The 22,537-nt window shown below is 42.1% G+C and overlaps 1 protein-coding gene across 1 annotated transcript in view; it reads left to right on the top strand.

The window, feature by feature from the left end:
* The window catches only part of lrfn2b (leucine rich repeat and fibronectin type III domain containing 2b), a gene marked incomplete at its 3' end in the record, with an annotated part of 35,864 nt that extends 14,201 nt beyond the window's left edge, over positions 1-21,663 (top strand). Inside the window, exons 2-3 of the mRNA XM_080047801.1 lie at positions 15,827-17,223; positions 20,628-21,663. Of these exons, the coding sequence (XP_079903927.1) occupies positions 15,848-17,223; positions 20,628-21,663 (2,412 nt within the window). The 5' untranslated portion in view covers positions 15,827-15,847. The remainder of the gene's footprint in view (positions 1-15,826; positions 17,224-20,627) is intronic.
* Positions 21,664-22,537: the final 874 nt, after the last annotated feature.

Raw genomic sequence — 22,537 nt, 5'->3', positions numbered from 1 at the left:
ATATTTTAAAAAAGCTGGATACAAGCAGATAGCAGATATTTAGTGCACTGCTTAAGGCTTAATGACTGTTACAATGCCATAAGGTGCAGTGTGTCGATCATCATTAGTGTGGATAAAAGCTCCTGAAATACCACTAATCAAGTGAAACTTAAACTGCCCCGTTCAGTGGATGTGGATGTGGAAAAAACTAGAGGGTACATTTGATCATTATGGTAGAACAGGGTAAAATAGTGGCTGGGTAACAGAAACAACCATTCCCCAAGGCATGTTGAGCTATTAATTCAAAATGCCAAGCATATTCATTCGAAACAGTTGGTTCTGATGCATTTGAACATAAACTTTAGCTGTTAAAAGAAGAAATCGTAAACATATGTTAATCACTATGCATAGCTTTACTGGATCAATAATGGGCTCACTTTAGTTTGATTTAATCAGCTTAATTGCTTATGATAACTTCACTGATGATCAATCTTGAACAAGACCTTATTTTATTCCATTTTAATCTAGTATCAAATCTTTATCTACAGTATGTTCTTGGATCCACTTATTTGATCTGAAGCCTTTTGAATCTATAAAGGTTTTGATTTAAATGCTTCGTTAGACCCCCTGTACTGTTCTCACAATTTCATAAATTAAGTCTTTGACAGCAATACAAAGTTTATTTTCTAAACATTCTTTTCTCTAGAATACTACAGCAGACAATCAAACATTTAAAGACAAAAACATATGATACAACTCCCGTTACAGAGGGTTTTCGTATGTAGTTTAAGTGTCCATGTAAATCTGCTTGTAACTGTTAGTTACTGTGTAGGTGTAGTGACATCCAGTTTTACAAGGTACACTGATGCTGATCCCACTTTTTCAGATTTGTTTCCAACTTGTTTTGCATCGAATGCAGCTGCACTGTGCTGTCTGACTCTATATTTTAGTTGTGCCCTCTTTCTTCTTCTCTTACTTTTATTATTCAAACTCAGCTGCTGTCTGTTCAGACTCTATACCGCCTCATGCTGCTCATACTGAAATTAAATCTCAGTTTGTACAACATTTTTTGTAAAAAGCTGTGTTCAGGGTATTCAAACTCTTACTTCAATCTTTCACACTGGTATTTTAAAATTGTGGTCACCGAGACCTATACTGCCGTGCAAAGGCAAAAGACCGTAACTTCATTTTTTTCAAAAATGAGTTTTTGTCATTTTTGGAACACTGGCCATCAGTTTTATCATGTGTTTATCATTGTTTTCATATCAAAATAAGATGCTGTTTTTGCCGTAACTTCCAAAAGCAGAGGGAAAGCCAAGGCAGAAGACCATAACATCAGTTGCGGTCCTTTGGCTTTGTTTTCGCGTCGCTATGGAACGTTCGGATTAAGTTACGGCTGAGTTACGGCGCTCTGCCTTTGTTTTACTTCTTTATATGTCCATGGTTTTACAAAGCACCACAGTGGAGTTACTGTTTACAGCGCTGGAGTTACGGTGATTTGCCTGTGTATTGCATGTAATTGAAGCACTTCTGCGCTTCCACATTAAAAGCATTTCACTGCCATCACATTAGCATGGACAAACGTGAGTTGGCTTTTATTTTGAAGTAACAGGAAGGTGGGCAGCACCTTCACAGAGCCCACTGAGCTCGGCATCGCTCCAGTAGCAACTAGCAAGACTGCTGTCTCCACACAGCTATCGGATAAATGCCAGATTATAAAACACGCATTTAAAAATGCGGGCTCACTGTAATTAACAATGTGGGACAACGTCTCAAAAGTAATTGAAATGCGTGACTGCCCCGCACAAAGCGGGACATCTGGTCAACCTACTTCTGTCACACACATTAACTTCAATAAAGTAAGTAATCTGCCTGCCAATGACAGTCCAGTCCACTCACTGACTGAAAACCACGCGAGCGAGATGGCGATGCCTCAAGACACACCTCCCTGGCTCGGAGAAAACATAGCCTGAACGATAAACCAATCCAGCAGATCCTAGATCGCATCTTACCTTTTCTTGAAATCTGGTCAAAATCCATGGCAAAAAATATCCACAGAGGAGAAAAATCCATTGTCTAAATCCATAAAGAGTTATCAGTATTATTAGTCCATTCGCTGGCTTGTATATTTTCCAGTGCGGTGCCATAAAGTGATCAGCTGTCATAAAGTGATTTTGGTCTCACGGCACTTGCTGAATACCACTTTTAAACATCTATGTAGCCTAGTCTAAAAGTATGTCTTCATACAAGAACGCAAATTTGCTCATGCTATCTCTGGATTTTCAGGGTATGAAGTGGGGCCTAACCAAACACCAATATGTTTGTGAAAGTGTGTATTACAAAATGTTTTTTCATAATTATAAAGAGTAGCCTATTAGAATAGTTGTGGGAAGAATTAAGTCCCTGAAATCCGGACTCTCTCTCTCTCTCTCTCTAATAAAAATATACATACATTTTCTATTCCATCAAAAACGCAGTGTTTTTTCACTGACTCTAGAAAACTTGCACATAATGGCATCAAACACAACCATATTCCTATACGTTTATCAGAAAATTATAAATGGCATAAGAGAATACATTTTACTGACATCCAACCTTTCAAATGTAAGAAATGTAGGTGGATACTTTTATTATTTTATCTCAAATAAGTACAACCATACATTTTTTTTTCTCCAAAAATGAATAATTTTAGCCATAATATTCTTTTTTTTTTTTTTTTTTTTTAATATTCAATTTGTGTAGTAGGGGAGAACGGGGTAATTTGTCACACGGGTTGGTTGTCACAATCGTTATATCTCGGAACCAGAAGGCGCTGTCTGTGAAATTGTGGTATGTAAATATCCAGAATTGGGATCAGAGGTCACCTACATAGTCTTCCTTGGAGTTAGACTGCTGAATTTGAGGTGAGACGACTGTTTGTGTTTTTCATGTCAAATTGAAAATATTTAGCTCCTCAGTATTTTTCTTATAGGCTTTTACACAATGGGTTTATAACAAAACACTTGTTACCCATACAACGTGTGAAGGGTAAACTATAGTTTAGATTGTGGTTAGCAAGTTAATTAGTTGTCAGATGGTTGTTGGCCTTGATGCTAGCAAGAAATTCAAGTTGGGGTTGGTCGTCACATTTTTTGGGGGGTTGGTTGTCACATGTTATCTCAAGGCTGCAGCCAGAAAAGGAACCCAATAACAAAATAAATTGTCAAGCTGTATCCTCACTGACACCCCAGAGAAGGAAAGAATAGAGCAGGAAAAGGCAGCTAGCATGCAAAAGAAAAAAGGGCAACAAAATCAAAACAACCCAGTGCATCCCAAGCTAGACCAGCTGCCAAGGCTACAGTAAGATATGTAGGCCTATTTGTCAACTTGACAATGCAATTAAACTTTCAAATTTAGTTCTACTTTCTTGCCTTCTTTTTAAGATTATTTCCATTAAGATAACATTGTGACAAACAACCCCATAGTGTTTGACAACCGACCCCTTGATGGGGTTGGTTGTCACAATGTGTAAGGGTGTCTTTGATGATTAATTTCTTCTTTATTACAATAAGATAGAAAAAGTGAGGGGTACACATTTCAAGCCAACACCTTAAGCTTCAATTTAATGTAGGAATGACTATTGAAAGATGTTTAGGTGATGAGCAATTCTCACTAGAGTAAAAAGTGTGCCTACTTACCCCGTTCTCCCCTATTATGCCTAACAAGACAACACTCAGTTAATGCTATCATTGTTATCACAGGAAATGTTAATATAGTGTGATACAAATCCAAATTGTCAATAGAATAGAAGTTAAGGTCTTTTGCCTTTGTATGACCCATTATTGTTTTGCAGATAATACAAAGACAGAGTACAGTAACTTCCGAATAAGGGTCAAAGGTCAAGTTAAAATTTTAGATTTTGGGGGGATAAATAACTTCCTTTTCATACAATAACGTGCCAAATTTTCAAGTATCTACCTACAACTGATTTGGCAGGACAACAAAATAACTTTGAACTCATTTTTCTCAGTTCTACACTCTGGTGAGTTAAGGTCTTTTGCCTTTGTAGGGCAGTATATTTATGTATCTGTGTGGGACTACCTGTGTTGCTGTGAAATGATGGTGCAGCCGGTCTCTCCCTGTCCTCCTCTGGGCCTGTCAGGGCCATAGATAGTACATTAAAATGGATGTAGCATCCGGGCTGACCTCAGTTATTCACACCGCATCCAATAATCCTGGTTTATGCGCGTCGCCATCTTGTGAGATTTTTACTCCGCCTCACTCCTCTTGCCCGAAAAAGGGAATCGACGTCACGTCGGGGGGAGGGAGATACGGCCATTGAGCTGACGTATACCTCCGAGGCAAAGTGAGGGACAACGGGCAGAGAGCTGTCACTCAAGAGATCGCGCCAATACATTTTAACCTCCAAAAGAATAAAAACTAGCCCGCTAGAAATAAATTCATCCCCCTTAGTGTTGTCATGGAGATATGACCTAAACATACAGACTAGAATGTTTTTTTGGACCAGGCTGTAAATAAGTTTAATAAGACTGTGAAAACGACCTGTTTAACAAGTGAGTCAAAGAAAAATGGCTCAGTCCTGGTACCACCCCCAGTGGCCACCGGAAGGTACCACAATGTGTGTCACTTCCTTATTGGATGCTGGTAAAAATCGCTGAGGTTGGGGCTTGGTCAGGGCATGAAAGCCAAAGCCTTGGGGGTCATGGCAGCGCTTGTCAGAAGCTGTGATGAGTGTTGGTATGAAGGCCCCTCACTGATTACTGCTGCACTGGCTCTGCTCAACATACAGTATGAGAGCGCCTGCACTTGGCTGGCTCGTCCTGCTTGACTTCTCAGGAGAAATTTAACTTTGCTAACTCCCTGACCTCCGCACCATCTATCCTCCAGAATGCGCCCTTGACTTTTACAGAATAATTGACTTAACACTCCTCTATTCGCTGCTCTGCTCTATTTTTTGTTCCCTAGGTCTTAAACATACATTCTAAAAGGACTCTGCAGGTAATATGCAATTTAACGAATAGGCTGGAGTTGGGGTCAAAATGACTAATCAACAACATATGAAGTACATTAATAACACTTTGGGACACTATACTGTACCACTAAGTTGATCAAATATTGGTTTCAAGAGAAAGGATCAGATGCTGAAAGTATGTATTTGTCGTTGAAATACAAAAGAGTCTGGACTAACTTTCTCAAGAAATTTGCTATGTGCAGAGGAAGCCATGCATTTCCAGAGAGACTTCCAGAGAGTCTGCATGTCTGGCTTGCAGTTTCCACAAGATTTCACTGATTTTATTACCCACAAGCCATTGCAAGATTGATGTGATATTGTAGTTTTTTTCAATTACATACAAATAAATATATATACTCATTAATATCTTATTTTGAATGTGTAAAACAAGTACAATAGCCTATACAGGTCATCAAAAATGCCTTTGTCAGTGTAGCCTGTCCATCAACTGCTTATATAGCTCTGCAGTCTTGTGCATTCACAGACTTTATGTAATGACAGTGAACACATCACAGTATGTAAGACTGAAAACTGCAAGGGGTCATTCTGATAGTCCAGAGGATGTACATTTTGATTCAGCCCCAGACACAGACATGGAGAGACAGAAGGGAGTGGTGGAAGCAGAGGGGAGGGGGAAACACAAGAGATACTGGACAATATGCTGGAGCACAGCCATGGTGGTGACACAGCATTTAAACTGTATTGTCATTTGTTGTCTAAGCATTACAGTTTTTTCGATTGCTAGTGGGCACATCTGGAGCTACAACACTCTAACCTCAGTCTGCACGGCAGAAGTTCATGTGGACCAAACTTTAGCTAGTTTTTCATTGCTTGAGCACAGTTTTCAAAACTCTATACACTTATCCCCATAGCACAACCTGCACAACACTGGGGATTTTCAGCACTTTGTTAAAATTCTGACACACTGCTGTCCCAACTGTAAAACACACATTCAAAACTGAATGGATTTTAGCCTAGTGAATTTCAAAAACTGCAGATTGCAATTTCAACTGAAACAGTAAGAAGGTGTCTTGTTTTAGACTTGGTAGTGAACATACATACAGTATACTGTATAGGGGAAATGGACCAAGGAAGACAGGTTGGTGGAGGGAAGAAGAGAAGCAGGTAGAGTGTGAATGCTTGGAGGAAGACCTAGAAGACAAATAGCTGTAATGTCTGATGAAATACAGGGCTACACTGATAAACCATGTTGTGAATCATGGTCTCTCATTGAGAGAGGCAGGGTTGAGGGTGCAACCCAATCTGCAAAGAGCTAAAGTTGCATCTGCAATGCACATTTTTCACCAAACAAACAGGTGAGAGTTGCATCCTTACAGTAAATTATAACATAACAGGAATTGATTTCTGTATTGCAATTTAGAATATTTACACAGATATACAGTAGAGGAAATAAGTATTTGATCCCTCACCGATTTCGTAAGTTTGCCCACTTACAAAGAAATAATTTTAAAGCTAGGTTTATTTTAACAGTGATAGACAGAATATCAAAAAGAAAATCCAGAAAATCACATTAAAAAAAATATATAAATTATTTGATTCCCTAAAAACCATAAAGAATTCTGGCTCCTCCTGCTTTAAAAAAGTACTCCTAACCTCAACTAGTTTCCTGTATAAAACACACCTGTCTCAACTTGTTACCTGCAGTGTTAATTTTGGCAGCAAATTCAGATTTAGTCTTAGTCTTTTGAATATCACACCATTTAGTCTTAGTCTAGTCTTAGTCTACTAAATATAAGCAGATTTTGGTTGACTAAATCTACAGCGGACTTTGTCGACTAAGCGTTTTTCTGCATTGACTAGTATTAAGGTTTGAATATGCAATACAGACACAGATTTAATGGTTGTAATACAAAACATGTATTCTGTTTAATTCGTAATAATCTCACATAAAATCAGTGTACCTGACTGGATAGGGCGGAGGGGGGGCTTTAAGAGCCTTTGCCCGGGGGCCCATTATCTCATGATCCGTCTATGAACCAACTGGATTCCACAATCTTTTTTCTTTTTGCGGGGAGCATGCACAAGCATTATTTATAAAAAATAGAAAATAAAAAAAATAAGTGGGGGGCCCCACACTAGGTCTTGAAACGGGCCCCGAGATCGTTAAGGCCACCCCTGGGCAGCAGCATGCAGTTACGTGCTGATAAAATTGAGCAACTGCGCTTTCATTTAAGCAACACTGCTGCCGCTATGTGTGTTCGGACTTCTTTTGCATCAAAGCCTTTTTGATAATAAAATGAGAGGTTTTAATTGAACGCTGTCCATGCGTCGGAGTTGATTGTAACTTAAGGCTGTTACATACTCCGCGAGAAGAAAGAACAAAGTTCTCGGTGACAGAGCTGCGAGAAGTTCTTTCTGGTCTGACATTACATACTTCACGAGAACTCAACTGCCGAATTCCTCACCGCGGCGCATTGTTACCATGGTAATTTACTCAGTAGCGCCAGCTGATTTCACTTCGCTTTCATCATTGACTTCAGACTGACCAATCACACAATAGTTCTCGGACAAGCTGCGAGAAGAAAGTTCGGCCCGGGTGATGTGTCGAGAACAAGCTGCGAGAACAGCTAAACAAGAGCTGAGAGAAGAAAATGACGTAATTTTCTTCTCGCAGCTCTGTCACCGAGAACTTTGTTCTTTCTTCTCGCGGAGTATGTAACAGCCTTTACTTGGGTGAAAACAGAAACTAACGGAGGGAGGCGGCAGTTTCACAGTTCATTTCCTATATAGTTGCGCAGTCAGTTTGGGGACATGGCTCTGTGTATTCAAGCTCGAGACACAGCCTACTACAAACAGATCGCGGAACTTAGCCGTTCCCCTAGACAATGTTAACGGGCAGGATATCCCCGACTATCATTTTGTCCATCAAATCGCAGAGTTTTTCTGCACGTCGGCTCTCTCCACCCGCTCACACTGGCAAGTTCTCCCGTCGATCTTCACCGACACAGGGTTGCATTCACTGCTTTGCACTGATTGGATTTCTTCCCAACTTGTCCCACAGTTCTGATTGGATCTGTTCTCCATTCGTCCTGTTGTGAAAGCTCGAGGTTGGACCCAAAAGCAGAACAGATACCAGAGGGGTATACTACAAAGCAAACTCAACAGAGCCCGGTTCTCTTTTTTTTATCTGGTTCAACATAACACATACCCTCGCTCAGAGCTAACCGGTATCACGAAGGCAGTTATCAACCTCTTCTGTTGAACGAGGGTTTCAGCTTCAGGCTCTGTGTGCGTCCCCATGAGAGGGGGCGTTTGGCCGTCATTTGACTCTGCATCCGCACAAAATGGACTGATCTTGTGCCGCTAACTTTACACAAACGGACTGATTGTGAGCAGCTGAGTAAAACAAAAGTGTGTCGCCAACTTCATTCAAGAGGAAATCAGAGAGCCGAAAAAAACTCTTACTGCAAATAGGCTAAGGAGAGTGGAATGCTGCCAGCATGGAAATTATTTATTTATCTTGCCGATCGTTCTCGCAGTGCGTAACGTGACATTATAAAACAATGAAACGTTGAACTCGGATTTAAACACTATACCATTTAGCCTAATATATAGGCTACTTTGCTATATTTATAGCACTACGCCTATAGTCCCACACTTAAGAATGTAATTTAAGTCTGACACTGTCCCCAAATGAATAGCCTATGGAAAATCACTTTAGTTTTGGGCCACATCATAATGAATACAATTTTGATTTAGACTATTAGCCTTTTATTTGAATCTTACAAATACCAATAGGCCTACATTAAAAAACCTGTAGTCTGGATTTTTCGGACAAATATGAATCTACTGTGAGAAGCTTAACCTGCGAGTCTGCAGCGATGTCCGAACTGTGACAGCTGTCACGTTCCAACTGTAATCGCTATGAAAAAGAAGCCCACAGTGAAATAATGTTGCAAACTGTGATTTTATAGAACGCTTTATTAAGAGCCAGTGTGTGTAGATCGCCAGGTAAAACCATTTGAGGTGCATAGAGTAGCGCTGCATACAGTCTAGGCTATTTAAAATTTTCTGCATCAATAACTGCATGTGGCAAAAAGCCACAGCGCGATGTTACTGTTCACTCTGCTGTAAGCCTTATGTCACGGCTTCGTTTCATTCATTAACTTACTGATCAATAAGTTTACTTATTTAACGAGTTTCCTCTATGAGAATATATCGCTCAGACAATATAGTCAGGTCTGTGGGATTTCAAAATGTGTAGTTTCCTTAAAGGGCAGCGCTCTAAGAGCCGAATTTAAGCTCAAACTCTGAAACAAAAACTGGTCTGAGCAGGTTAGCCGTGCAGCCTCTGTTACCACGGTGATCTAGCCAGTTAGAAAGAGAGCCACCTTTTGTGATACTGAAAACTCTGGCTTTAGACTCAACAGACCTCGCTCAGCCCTTAATCTCGCTTCGTAGTATACCCCTCAGGTAGTCAGTTTAGAACAATGTGTATTAGGCAGGCAGGCAGGACACTGGACGGCTGAATGGCGTGGCGATCAGAGGCAAGTGGATATCCGGAAACCCGCAGGCAGGCGAGCAGGAAAAGTGAACAGCAGCGGCAACGCTCTGGTACGTAGTAGACTCTGGCGCTGAATGACTGGAGTCCACAGGTTTAAATAGGGAGCCCTGATTACCCCAACGATCCACACCTGGAAACAGCCTGCCCTGATTAGCCCAACGATCCACACCTGGAACAGCCTGCCCTGGAGTGCCACCACGCCCACATGCCAACAGGGAAGCCGACACATGGAACAAAGAAAAGGGGAGACAGACGAGGGAAAACACACATAGGAGAAGGAGAGACTGCCGAGCCGTGAGTCATGACACGTCCCGCCCTAACAGTTTCGTCTCGTTCCTATTCGTAGACTATAGTGTCAGTTATATTCGTCTCAGTCTTCGTCATCATATCTGCCTTTTTATTTAGTTTTTATTTAGTTTTCGTGAGTGAAAAAGGTTTGTTGACGAATATTTTTCGTCATAGTCTTAGTCTACGAAATTAACACTGGTTACCTGTATAAAAGACACCTGTCCACAGAGTCAATAAATCAAACTCCAACATCTCCATCATCGGCAAGACCAAAGAACTGTCTCAGGACATCAGGGACAAGATTGTGGATAGACTACAAGACCATTGGCGAGAAACTGGGTGAGAAGGAAACAACTGTTGGTGCGATTATCTGAAAATTAAAGAAACACAAAATGACCATCAGTCTCCCTCGGTCTCAGGCTCAATGTAAGATCTCACCTTGTGGGGTATCAATGATCATGAGAAAGGTGAGGGATCAGCCCAGAACTACACGGGAGGAGCTTGTTTATGATCCCAAGGCAGCTGGGACCACAGTCGCCAAGAAAACCATTGGTAACACACTATGCCATAATGGATTGAAATCCTGTAGTGCCCGTAAGGTACCCCTGCTCAAAAAGGCACATGTACAGGCCCGTCTGAAGTTTGCCAATGAGCACCTGAACGACTCAGAGAATGCTTGGGAGAAGGTGATGTGGTCAGATTAGAACAAAATCAAGTTATTTGGTATCATAGTGACTCGCCATGCTTGGAGGAAGAGGAATTCAGACTATGACCCCAAGAACACCATCCCCACAGTCAAGCATGGAGGTTGAAGCATTATGCTTTGGGGGTGTTTCTCTTCTAAGGGGATCGGTGGACTTCACTGCATCGAGGGAACTATGGATGGGGCCATGTACCATGAAATACTGGGTGACAACCTCTTTCTCTCAGCCAGGTCCGTAAAAATGGGTCGTGGATGGGTCTTCCAGCACATCACTGACCCTAAAAATACAGCAAAGGCAACAAAGGAGTGGCTCAAGAAGAAGCACATTAAGGTCATGGAGTGGCCTAGCCAGTCTCCGGACCTTAATCCAATAGATCTGTGGAGGGAACTCAAGCTCAAGCGACAAAAAATTAGTACAATTCTCTGTTAGCTGACCTGAAACAATTGGAACAAAAACAGACAAAAAAATAGAACGACAAAGAGGTGAGAACCCAAATTAATAGAATACTACAACAGGAAATAGAGATAAAGGCTAGGTATTTAAAACAAAATTACTATGAATCAGGCCCTAAAGATGCCAAATTATTGTCGAGAAGATTACGTAAACAAAAGGCAGGGATTACAGCAGGGTGTCCGCGGATCCTTAAAAAGTCTTAAATTCAATTTGTGTTTGTTTGGGGGTTTGGACATGTGAGTGTTGTTGTGCGCAGCAATCTGAGATTGTAAACTGTATGTCCACTGGATAGAAGTTGATACATGAATGTGTGGGTGTGAGCCTGAAAGGAAAAAAAAACATTGTAATTTATATTGAAAATCAGTTTACATTCCATGCTGTTTATCTGCATGTTTTCTCTCTTCTTAATAATAAAACTGTATAATGCCACTGTGCATGCATTTACTGTATGTGCAAATGTGCACAGTGCTATGCTGAATTCATTTGGAATAATTTTTATTTTAGGCTATTGACTCTCTGATATAAGCTATAACAATGAAAACATTTATTTATATAAAATTGCAGTTGTGTCTGTACAGTAATGCAAGGATAACAAGGGGGTGCTGCATTGTGCATAGTTGGCTGGAATTATTTGATTAAAGGTGGAATCAGCGATTCTGGAGAATGCTTGTTGTCAAAATCACTTTTTGTCAAAATCAGTGAATATCTCCTCATGATCAGCTTCCTATACTGTGTGTGCACTGAAAACAATTCTGGTGTTACATAATACACAGCCTAGGCTCTGTAAACTGGTATGTGAACAAAGGGTAGGTAAACAAAGGGGTCCAACTGTAGCTAACAATATGCCCGTTCACAGATCCTAGGCTGTGTATTAACATTGGATTTTTTTTCCATCGAACACTCAGTACGGACAGGTAGCGGATCGTGAGGAGATATTAACTGATTTTGACAAAAAGTGATTTGACGACGAGCATTCTACAAATTTGTTGACTCTACCTTTACCTTTCTCTTCCTAACTTGTACAAAATATCCTAACTTGTACAAAATATCACCTTGGCCAGGGCTGTACGCTTATTTTGTTAGGTGGTAGCACTAGTGCTAGCAAGCAAAAAAAATCAGTAGCACAAAAATAAATTCAGTAGCACACAAAGTATGATCGAAAACTTGCATAACCTTAACCCTTGCATTTCGCTCTAATTACCTGTCATCTTGGTCTCATTTGAAATTCTCAATTAATATCATATCCTAGTGTGTGCAGTAATAATTGTAGAAAAATGAATAGGGGTGCACTGATTGCAATTTAGACAAAATAATCTAACCTGCCAATTGCAATTTTTTGCTGATTCAGAATAATTTCTCCCCATGAAATTAATATCTATATATTTTTTGTATATACATATAATTGTTATATTAATAATAATATTTTTTTTTGGTAAATGTCCTTCTGTTAATTAAAACCAAACTTTAAAACATATAGCCTATTAAATAAATAAGTATACATATTGGTACAATTTAGGATATATTAAATAGGTTGTTGTGAATGTGTTGGGAGTAGTTCTTCAGTGGCTTATCCCAAACTTCGTTTAAATAGACTACTGTTGACTGCTCTCTGCAGGGCTGTGAAGCGCGAACTTCCTGTTCTTACCGGCTTCAAAATAAAAGTCAACTCACGTTTGGCTAGTAACAGGCTTTTAATGTGAAGGCGCACAGGAAATGTTCTGTTTGCACACGCGATAACTTAATTGCGTGCGGTCTCCTTTCGGTTATTACCGTTGGTGAAGTGTAGCTGGAGTCGCCTCACAAGCACAGGTCCCGAGCACACATCTTTCACCAGCCAAAGTGGAGGGTAGACTCAATAACTTACTTGCCTAAGACCGCATTTGGAGAGTGTTAATGTAGAGCCCCCTAGGCAGTGTTGTGCATCTCTCCTCTGTGTCTCAAAGAGACAGCATCTGCTCATTAGCAAGCTGTCGCACTAGTGCTAGTGGACTTGTATTCATCATCGCACGTCATCAATTTCAGTAGCAAATGCGATCAAAACTGTCGCACTGTACAGCCCTGACCTTGGCCCACCCTGTGGCCCTCTGTTCCAACTACAACCGTGACTCTGACAGCCTACGGTCTAAATGCTCTGTTCTTGAGTTATTACACAGCCTTAACCACCCAGAGGAAAGGACCTGGGCCAAATGAGGCCGTTACATTGTCCCTGCGGGCCGAACTCCTTTATTGAACATACTGTAATATACTCAAGATGTATGCCATTGACAATACATTGTATACTGTTTTGTGTAAGAGTTGATAGATCCCGGAGTTTTAGTTACCCCTGTACAGGAGGTTCTGGTACCAGCTCTCCGTTTAAAGGGTCCGATTTCTATCATCTGAGAGTATTACTCGTTCAAGGATAAACTAGGAATAATTAAGCTGGTGGCGAGGAGACACGCCTAGCTTTCTAACTGCCTTCGTCCTGATGTCTACCCTGCTTACACTGGCCCAGCAGTAGGACCGAATAGCCCTCGGGTCTTACTACCACACAAGTCGCATCAGTTAACAGCAGCTCTCCTCTAAATGATCCAGGCTCTTGGTATGGTTGCTAGGTTAGGGTTTTAATGGCCAGGACAGCAGGCCATAAGGGTATGTTTAGTTTAAAGGGCTAGAAGTAACCTATAAGAACCTTTTGTAGATGTAAGAACACACTTAACCTAGTACATTACAACCTTAGAAAAGATAATGATCCAAGATCCACAACGACGTGTTAAATGAAGATTAAATGCTTTATTGCTATTAAAGGCAGGCATACAGCTCAATTCAGATTCAAAAATGATTACCTACATTGACTGGCTACTCTCACAACGGTCCCTACTGTATCGTCTAATATCTAACCTTCAATGCACAGAGCTGAAGCGGGGAATGTTGGTGTCCGGATGGGTTGTGGAGAGATAGAGGGAGAGTCACTTGGTACCTAGCAACTTCTCCTTCACTGTTGTCTGGGAACTGCAGGGAGATCCTCCCGAATTTAGTCCAAAGTCTCAGAAAGTTCACCTAAGAGGCGAGGAGAGGGGAGCCTAGTCAGGATCAGCCTTCCAAACCTCATAGCCGTCCGGTCTTGATTCACTCAGTCCAACAGTGTGAGCGTTGAAACAAATAGTTCTCTAGAATTGTCCTTTTCAGCTGGGTGGAAGTGGTTAAGCGCTCTTGTTGTCGGTCCTCTGTGATTCAGCTGAAGAAGGGTGTTGAGTTCTCTAAGTCGTGCGATGTCTTTGCTGCTCTGTTTCTCTGTCTCTTCCCGAACTAAGTTATTTTCAGAGACTAAGTTATTTTGTCCGTAGCTTGCTTCTCCTGGGTGGTCGATCCGAGGTCTGCTTGCTTCCGTCCGCGAGGTCCGACGAGGCTTAACCCTTTTTCTCCGCAAAACCTTGTCTTATATCTCTCACAATTTTATGGATGAATAACTTTTACTAGTTTACTACTTTCCCTCTCTCTCTCCCCGCCTGCTTTTGCTGAGATGCCATATTTGGCCTTCTCTCATGGCAACAACACTCTTAACTTTCCACTTCGCTTCTATCTTAACACCTGCTTTCACCCCCGCCCCGGCAGCTTCCTGTGCAGCTTCCTTTATCACTTCAACTTCTGACAGCACTCTCTACATATATTTCTAACATAATAACACATCATAGTACCTCTAAATCGTACGTACTTTAAATCATATTATTTATTAATACATCAATCAACCATTTCATGGTAACAACATAATTCATTACATTTGTACTTCATCGCTTTAGCTTGCATGCGGTTACATATGGTTATAATCTCTGTGTTTACATAGCATGATTATATAGTACCTTTAAGTTGCTTGGTATATTCTCAGAGCCTTTTCCTGGGCCTTCAAGAGCCACACTGGTACAAAGCATTATTATGGCTTTGTTCCAGAGGTGGTGAGGAGCAGTTAGGGATTCAGATTACTTGACAGAGGTCAATGTCCAGATGAATCATACATCCCATGTTTCCCTTATCTATTATTTCTGCCCTTGAATATGTGGTTTCTTATACAGAAATTACTGTTACAACTTGGATTTTATTGCATCCACATTGCAAAACTAAGATTATACTCATTAGGGCATACCATTAATTTAAGCAGGGCACCTAAGTCACATTTTAGCTGATTGGAATCGGCCACTTCAGTTATACTTCAATATTATATTGCTTGACTGCCAGGTGACAAATAATGTCCAAATAAGTGGAGAATGAAATGTTGATCAAGAACATAACATAACTCCACCCAAACCGTCTCCCTTTGTTGAAAGTTTTTGTGATACAACAGAGTGAATAATTAAAGATAATTAAAATCCTTAATGCTACTAAAATTCTTGTGGTGCTCTCACAAAGAGCATATTCTTTTTTCGCCAAATCAAATTGTATTTATTGTGTTAACCACCAAAGCACTACCAAAACTGTCCATTGTACTAAACTCTCAGGTACAGTGGTCAGGCTTAACTTTTGGGCTTTTCAAACTCTCAGGGCACATCCCCCTGTGAGTCTGCCACAAGACATGTAAAGATTTAAAAAAAGTTTGTTTTCTGTTGAAATCAGATAAAGGGATTTCAAATGAGGCAGACATACGTTAACATAGATACCATTTAACAGATGTTATAAGTCTGTTGTAGTTTTGATCATTTGTGGTACAACATAGACTGGCTCCAACTCTGATTTTTTTAAAGCCTTTTCTGCCTGATGCGTTCTGCATTTCCATGCTTTCCACTTTTTTAGAGGGAATATGTTAAATTGATGAAAAAGTTAAAAAAAAAATTATAATGTTTATGAATATTATCTTAACTTCATTTGTCTTTTTTTTCTTTGTTTCTCACACAGCTTTCTTTGTATGACTCAACCATGGACCATATCATCTGCTGCCTTCTGGTCCTGGGATCCATAGTGACGAACACTCATGCGTGTCCCAAGTACTGTGTATGCCAGAATCTGTCCGAGTCCCTTGGGACATTGTGTCCCTCCAAAGGCCTTCTTTTTGTGCCTCCAGACATTGACCGTGGCACAGTGGAGCTTCGGCTGGGGGGGAACTACATTCTCCGCATCACGCAGCTGGACTTTGCCAATATGACTGACCTGGTGGACCTGACCCTCTCCAGGAATACCATCAGCTACATTCAGCCATTTTCATTTGGTGACTTGGAAACGCTGCGCTCACTTCATATAGACAACAACCGCATGACGGAGCTAGGCCCGGATGATTTGAGAGGCTTGGTCAACCTGCAGCACTTCATCGTTAACAACAACCAACTGGGACGCATCCATGAAAAGGCTTTTGAGGACCTGGCACCTGCCTTGGAGGATCTGGATCTCTCTTACAACAACCTCAGGTCTCTGCCCTGGAACTCAGTCCGACAGATGGTTAACCTGCACCAGCTTAGTTTGGACCACAATCTGTTGGACTTTATTCCAGAGGGTACCTTCACCGACTTGGAAAGGCTCGCGAGATTAGACTTGACCTCGAATCGGTTGCAGAAGCTACCACCAGACCCCATCTTTGCCCGCGCCCAGGACTCAATGCTCCTCACTACACCCTATGCTCCCCAGCTGTCTTTAAGCATAGGTGGGAATCCACTACACTGCAACTGTGAAATGCTGTGGCTGCGGAGGCTTGAGAGAGATGACGACCTGGAGACTTGTGGATCCCCATCTGCCCTGAAGGGTCGTTACTTTTGGAACGTGAAGGACGAGGAGTTTGTATGTCAGCCACCTCTCATCACCCAGCACACCCACAGATTGCTGGTGTTGGAGGGACAGACGGCCAGTCTTAGGTGCGAAGCAACAGGAGATCCTTCTCCTACCATCCACTGGATCTCCCCTGATGATCGGTTACTTGGCAACTCCTCTCGAACTACAGTGTTCAACAACGGAACCCTATGCATCAATATTACCACATCCAAGGACTATGGCACCTTCACCTGCATTGCTGCTAACGTGGCTGGTGAGTCCACTGCCTCTGTTGAGGTGTCCATTGTCCAGCTTCCCCATCTCAGCAATGGCACTGGGCAGCCAGCACCGCCAAAGTCACGCCTATCTGACATCACAGGGACCACCAGGATCAGTAAGGGGGTTCCCAACGGCCTACCGGAGAGAACTGTTTCTATTTCAGAGGTGACAGCTGTGTCAGCGCTTGTCAAGTGGATAGTGAGTCAGTCAGCTCCTAAGGTGAAGATGTACCAGCTCCAGTACAACTGCTCTGATGATGAGGTTCTGATCTACAGGTAAACACATGCATATTGAGGAATTTTGAAGAGTAGCCACAGTTTTTATGGGAGTTATTGACATGCCCTAAAAAGTAGTAAGACTATAAAACGACTGTCCTGGATAATAGGTCAACAAAATAACCCTTTGAACAAGCTGCCACCCTAAAACCGGCTGTACACTACATGCCAAGAACCAATCCACAAAAAAAGTTAGCAAGAGGCTGGTGAACATGGCAGAACATCTCTAAACTGTTCTAAAGAGTAAAAAAAAGAAAGAAAAGAAAAAGGAAGAGTGATTATTGTGCTATTTAACAGGTGGCCAAAAAAGAACTCAGTGAAAGCTAATATTGTGTCTGCTGGTTGTGTCAATAAATAAGATGTGTTTTCAACTTGTTCAACTCACCTCCAAATGGCCAAAAAAGTATTAAGCTTTAATGATGATACATTTTCTCTTTGACCAAATGTTTTGGAAGCTGTCTTTAAGAGTTTCACAGCAACCATCGAGTTCATCTTCATTATTGAAAGAAAAGTAGGGAATGCCTTAGATGGATCTGAATGAGAGGCTAAGCACAACGCTGAATATACAGAATGTAGTGTTCTGGAGAAGTCGCTTGGCTTTACAGTTTTTCACAATTGCTTAAACACATTTCCTGATAGACTACCTCACGTTTTCAAAACCCTAAACACAAATCTCAAAACTCAAACACAAAATGCAAAATCCTTCACTTCTCTTGCAAAAGCACACTTTACCCTCAAAACAGTGTTAACTCTTCACTAAATGGTGTTTTCTTTTCAAATGACAAACGCATACATCATATGACTAGACATTTCTAGCACTCATTGAACACTGGTGTGCAGAATAGAAAACACTATGATATGAATGCAAACCACTATATGAATGCTTTATCAGTAGAATTATGCCTTTGCATGTTCATACACTTTCACCTACAGTAACAACAAATACTTTATAGTTTTTGCCAAATGCTAACACACATGTTGCAGAATAGTTTATTTTGCCATTTCAAACTAACACAATGAATAGGTAGGACTGCAGTTCAAGCAATTCAGTGTGTCAGTATAAACTAAGAAACAATTACAGTAAAATTAGGGAACTGGTAAAACAAAAACAGCGTTGTAAGGAAATGGGTGGTTGGATTATGAATAATTTTATAGATACCGCCTCCTGTGTCTGGCCACATCGCCTCATCAACATCACACTCAATGTCATCCTTTGAGAAGCAACAGGGAAATGATCACTTGATATCCAGTCTAAATCTCCAAATTATGGAGCGACTCAGGTTGGGCTGCACTCTCTGTCCAGGCTCCCTCATTGATAGGCCATGATCTATAACATGGTCCACTATTGTGTCCCTGTTGTATGTGTCTCCGTCTTTCGCCTTCTTTGTCCTCATACTCCTGTTACTCTCTCTCCTCCTCTTCCCCTGACTCTCAAGGCCGAATTCCACCGGCTGCATCTCCGGTCCTTCTCCGCTCCAGCACGGCAGAAACAAAAATAGAATTAAGAGCAGTCAGTGGGTGAGTTTCCACCACGGCCGCTGCGCCGTCTCTCTGCTCCGCTGCTGCTCCAGCTCTCCGGTGAAATACGCAGTGCTTCTATTTCTGCCGGATGCCTGAGCTCACCGCATCAATTTAGCACAGAACACATCGAGATAGACAGGAACACAAGCGCCGACAAAACAATAAAACCTCCGGTTAATTTTCAAAATAAGACACTCGGTGTTCACTGCAGGTGACATTCTCAAAACAGAGACACATACAAGCATGTCCACTGTTCTTTTACTCGTTCGGATGGGAATAATAACCTTCCGTGCGTTCGTTGTTGTGTAAATACCATATAGGAGAATCATATTATCAAGAGCGATCGCCCGTCACTTTTATTACCGCGGGAACTCCTCGTTCTCGCGACTCCAGCTGTTCAGCGGAGCTGGCCGTGCCTGCTTTGAAAACGGAGCCGGTGGGTATTGCCGGACGTGAGCGCACGGAGCAAAACCGTTGGACACCGCACCCGCAGCCAGTGGAATTCCGGGGTCACTGTCTCACAAAGGAGCTGAGCTCACCTGGGGTCTATTTTTAGTGCTAAGGTTTAGACTGATTGGTATTCAATTAGTTAAATTTTGTTAAAGTGTGTTGGAGAATTTCAAACACACTGCAAAGCATAAATCGTGTTGGTAGGGTTGGTGCTTTGGTTTAGGGCATGGTTACAAAAGTTAGAGGTTGTGATGCTGTGGTCATAGCAGTCACTTTTAGCTCATTTGGAATGATGTTCCATTATTTTATTGCTCTGTAGGAGAAAGAGGACTGACCAAATGTTGATTTTTTTTGAGGGACTCTACACTCCCCCCTAGTGGTGGACCTTGTAGTTCTACAGGTAGTTTCAGAGCAGAGCTTGACAAACATTTTCAAGGGAGGGGAGCACTATTGTTTAATATTTTTTGAACCATACGGATATTCGAGTACCTGACGAAATTCTCAAAGTTTAGTATGTTGTAATGGGAGAGTATTTGACAGTGGTGATATTGTTGGGATTTTCTGTCAAATATTTTAAGAGCTTGTTTGTGGATACTTTCAGTTGATTTTACAGTTTTTCACAATTGTTTAAACACATTTTTTGGAACATCAGACACAATGTGCACAATCTGTAACTAATTTACCAACTGCTTAACCAATTCTGCTGAACTCCAAACACATTTCCTGCCTTAAACTCATATTCCCATTCCAGAACACACATTTTTCACAACATTACACACAATTCTCTATACCTTGCACACTCTTCCGGAATTCTCTCTCTTGGAGATCACACAGAACACACTGCCAATCAAATTTCTAAACTCAAAAGGCTTTTGTGCAGTTAGCTATAGAAGGGTCAGAGATGAGCTCCTGTTTGCTGTGATTTACAGTAGACTGCACATTTTGGTACAAATACAGTTTTTGCCGAATACTGTAAACACTAAAAGTGACTGCTATGACCACAGCATCACAACCTCTAACTTTTGTAACTATGCCTAAACCAAAGCACCAACCCTACAAACACGATATATGCTTTGCACTGTTTGAAATTCTCCAACATACTTCTTGAAAAAAAATGTTACTAATTGAAAACCAATCAGTCTAAACCTTAGCACTACAAATAGACCCCAGGTGAGCTCAGCTCCTTTCTGAGACAGTAAGAGTCAGGGGAAGAGGAGGAGAGAGAGCGACAGGAGGACGAGGACAAAGAAGGCAACAGACGGAGACACATACAACAGGGACACTATAGTGGACCATGTTATAGATCATGGCTTATCAATGAGGGAGCCTGGACAGAGAGTGCAGCCCAACCTGAGTCGCTCCATAATTAGGAGATTTAAACTTAAAACATTTGTTTTCTTAATCGTTACTGTTTCTTCTCTCCTATTGTTAAGGATGATCCCGGCCTCCAGCAAAGCTTTCCTGGTGACGAACCTAGTGTCCGGGACGCGCTATGACCTGTGTGTGCTGGCCGCCTGGGACGACACCGCCACCACGCTCACCGCCACCAACGTGGTGGGCTGCTCCCACTTCTTCACAGAGGAGGACTTCCCCCAGTGCCGCTCTCTGCCCAACCAGCTGCTGGGGGGCACCATGATCCTGGTGGTGGGGGGCATCATCGTGGCCACTCTGCTCGTCTTCATCGTCATCCTCATGCTACGCTACAAAGCTACGGACGCCGTGAACCCCCCCGTGGGTAAGCTAACCAGCGTTAGCGACACGCACTCTCAAACCAACGGGGGTCGCATTGGGCAAAATGGAGTTCTTATTATGCCCCCGCTGACTCAATCTCAACCTAAGGCCGAATCCACGACAACAGTCAAGGCCAAGGTGACTCTGCAGGACGAGGTGGTGAAGTTTAAGTGCAGCTCCCTCCAGAGCAGCCTCACCTCTTCTTCTTCCTCTTCGTCTGGCAGCTCCATGGTGGCAGGGGGAGTGGGCGGCAGCTCGGACAGCCCCAACAGCACGCTCGCCAACATCTGGAGGTCTGCTCCAATAAGCTCCAAGCCCCGGGCCAACCTGGACCACCTGCTCGGGGCCTTCAACTCGCTGGATCTAAGGGGAGCTGGGCAGGGCTTCGATGCGAGAGCCTCCGGTAGAGCTACAGCTGGGGCAAGAAAACCCCGCACGGACAGGGAGCCGCTGTTGGGCCGTCAAACGCTAGACTCCACCCTCAGCCGGATCCTCATGCTGCCTCTGGAGTCCAGGCTCAAAAGAAGTCAGTCCTTCGACATGGGAGATGTAACGGCAGGAGGGGGAGGTAATGCTCAGCCGTGCAACAGGCCGCGCAGGATCAGCAATATCTGGACTAAGAGGAGCCTGTCTGTGAACGGCATGCTGCTGCAGTGGGAGGAGGAGGAGGGGGGGGACATGGGAGGGAGCAAGGGGACAATAGACAGCTCCGACTGGGTGATGGAGAGCACCGTCTAGGAAAGATGGAGGGATCGTCAAACACTGCCCAAATAGACCGCCTAGCACTGCAGCTATGCCAAGAAAAAGACCTGTTTTTGGTCTAAAGAGCCTTTGTCCTTTTGCATGAAGCACACTCACCACTTCCCTCACTCCGCCGCTTAGACTCAAGTGGGACCGGATGAGGGGTTTTCAGTCACAGACAAGATACCAAACTTTAAAAAGGATAAGACTTTTTTTGCCTCACACGTTGTACAGAGATGAATTGAAGTGGCCGATCAGCTGACTCGAGAATGACAATACAGTGCTGTCCGTAACAAATATGTATTGTTGTGCCCATGGACTCTTTACTCAATAATTTATATTGTATACATTTAAAGTATGTATTGAAATTAAAACATTTATATTTTTTATTTTGCTGGTCAAGCACTAATGATCCATTACTGGTCTCTCTGCCTTGACATAAGAGCAAGGCGTGACAAGAGGTTACACTGAATTCATTCTTATGTCAGTTACCTACTGATGCAGTTCGACTGAATGTTGCAGTATATTATTTAGATGTGATGCTTTGATTTATTACGTTTTCAGAAAAAAAGATGAACCAACAAAGTTATGTGTGAATATATTTACTTTCTATACAGAGTATATATTTGGGGGGGGGGGGGGGGAATAATTCTGTATGCTAATTACATACAATTGTATGTGACTGCATTGATAGTAAAACCCAATCTTCTTCTAAACTATGGCTATACTGTATGTGAACATATTAATTGTTTAAGAGATGCCAAACTATTGCGGAAGACACTGGAGCAATGGGTGGGATGCTCAAAGGGAATTAAGCCTGATTAGGGAATTTTTTACATTAAATTTGTAAGGTCCAGTAGCAAAACAATTA

This window comes from Ammodytes marinus, assembly GCF_949987685.1.
Source record: "Ammodytes marinus genome assembly, chromosome: 19".
Classification (NCBI taxonomy): Eukaryota; Metazoa; Chordata; class Actinopteri; order Uranoscopiformes; family Ammodytidae; genus Ammodytes; species Ammodytes marinus.
This window is presented reverse-complemented; position numbering and strand designations above follow the sequence as displayed.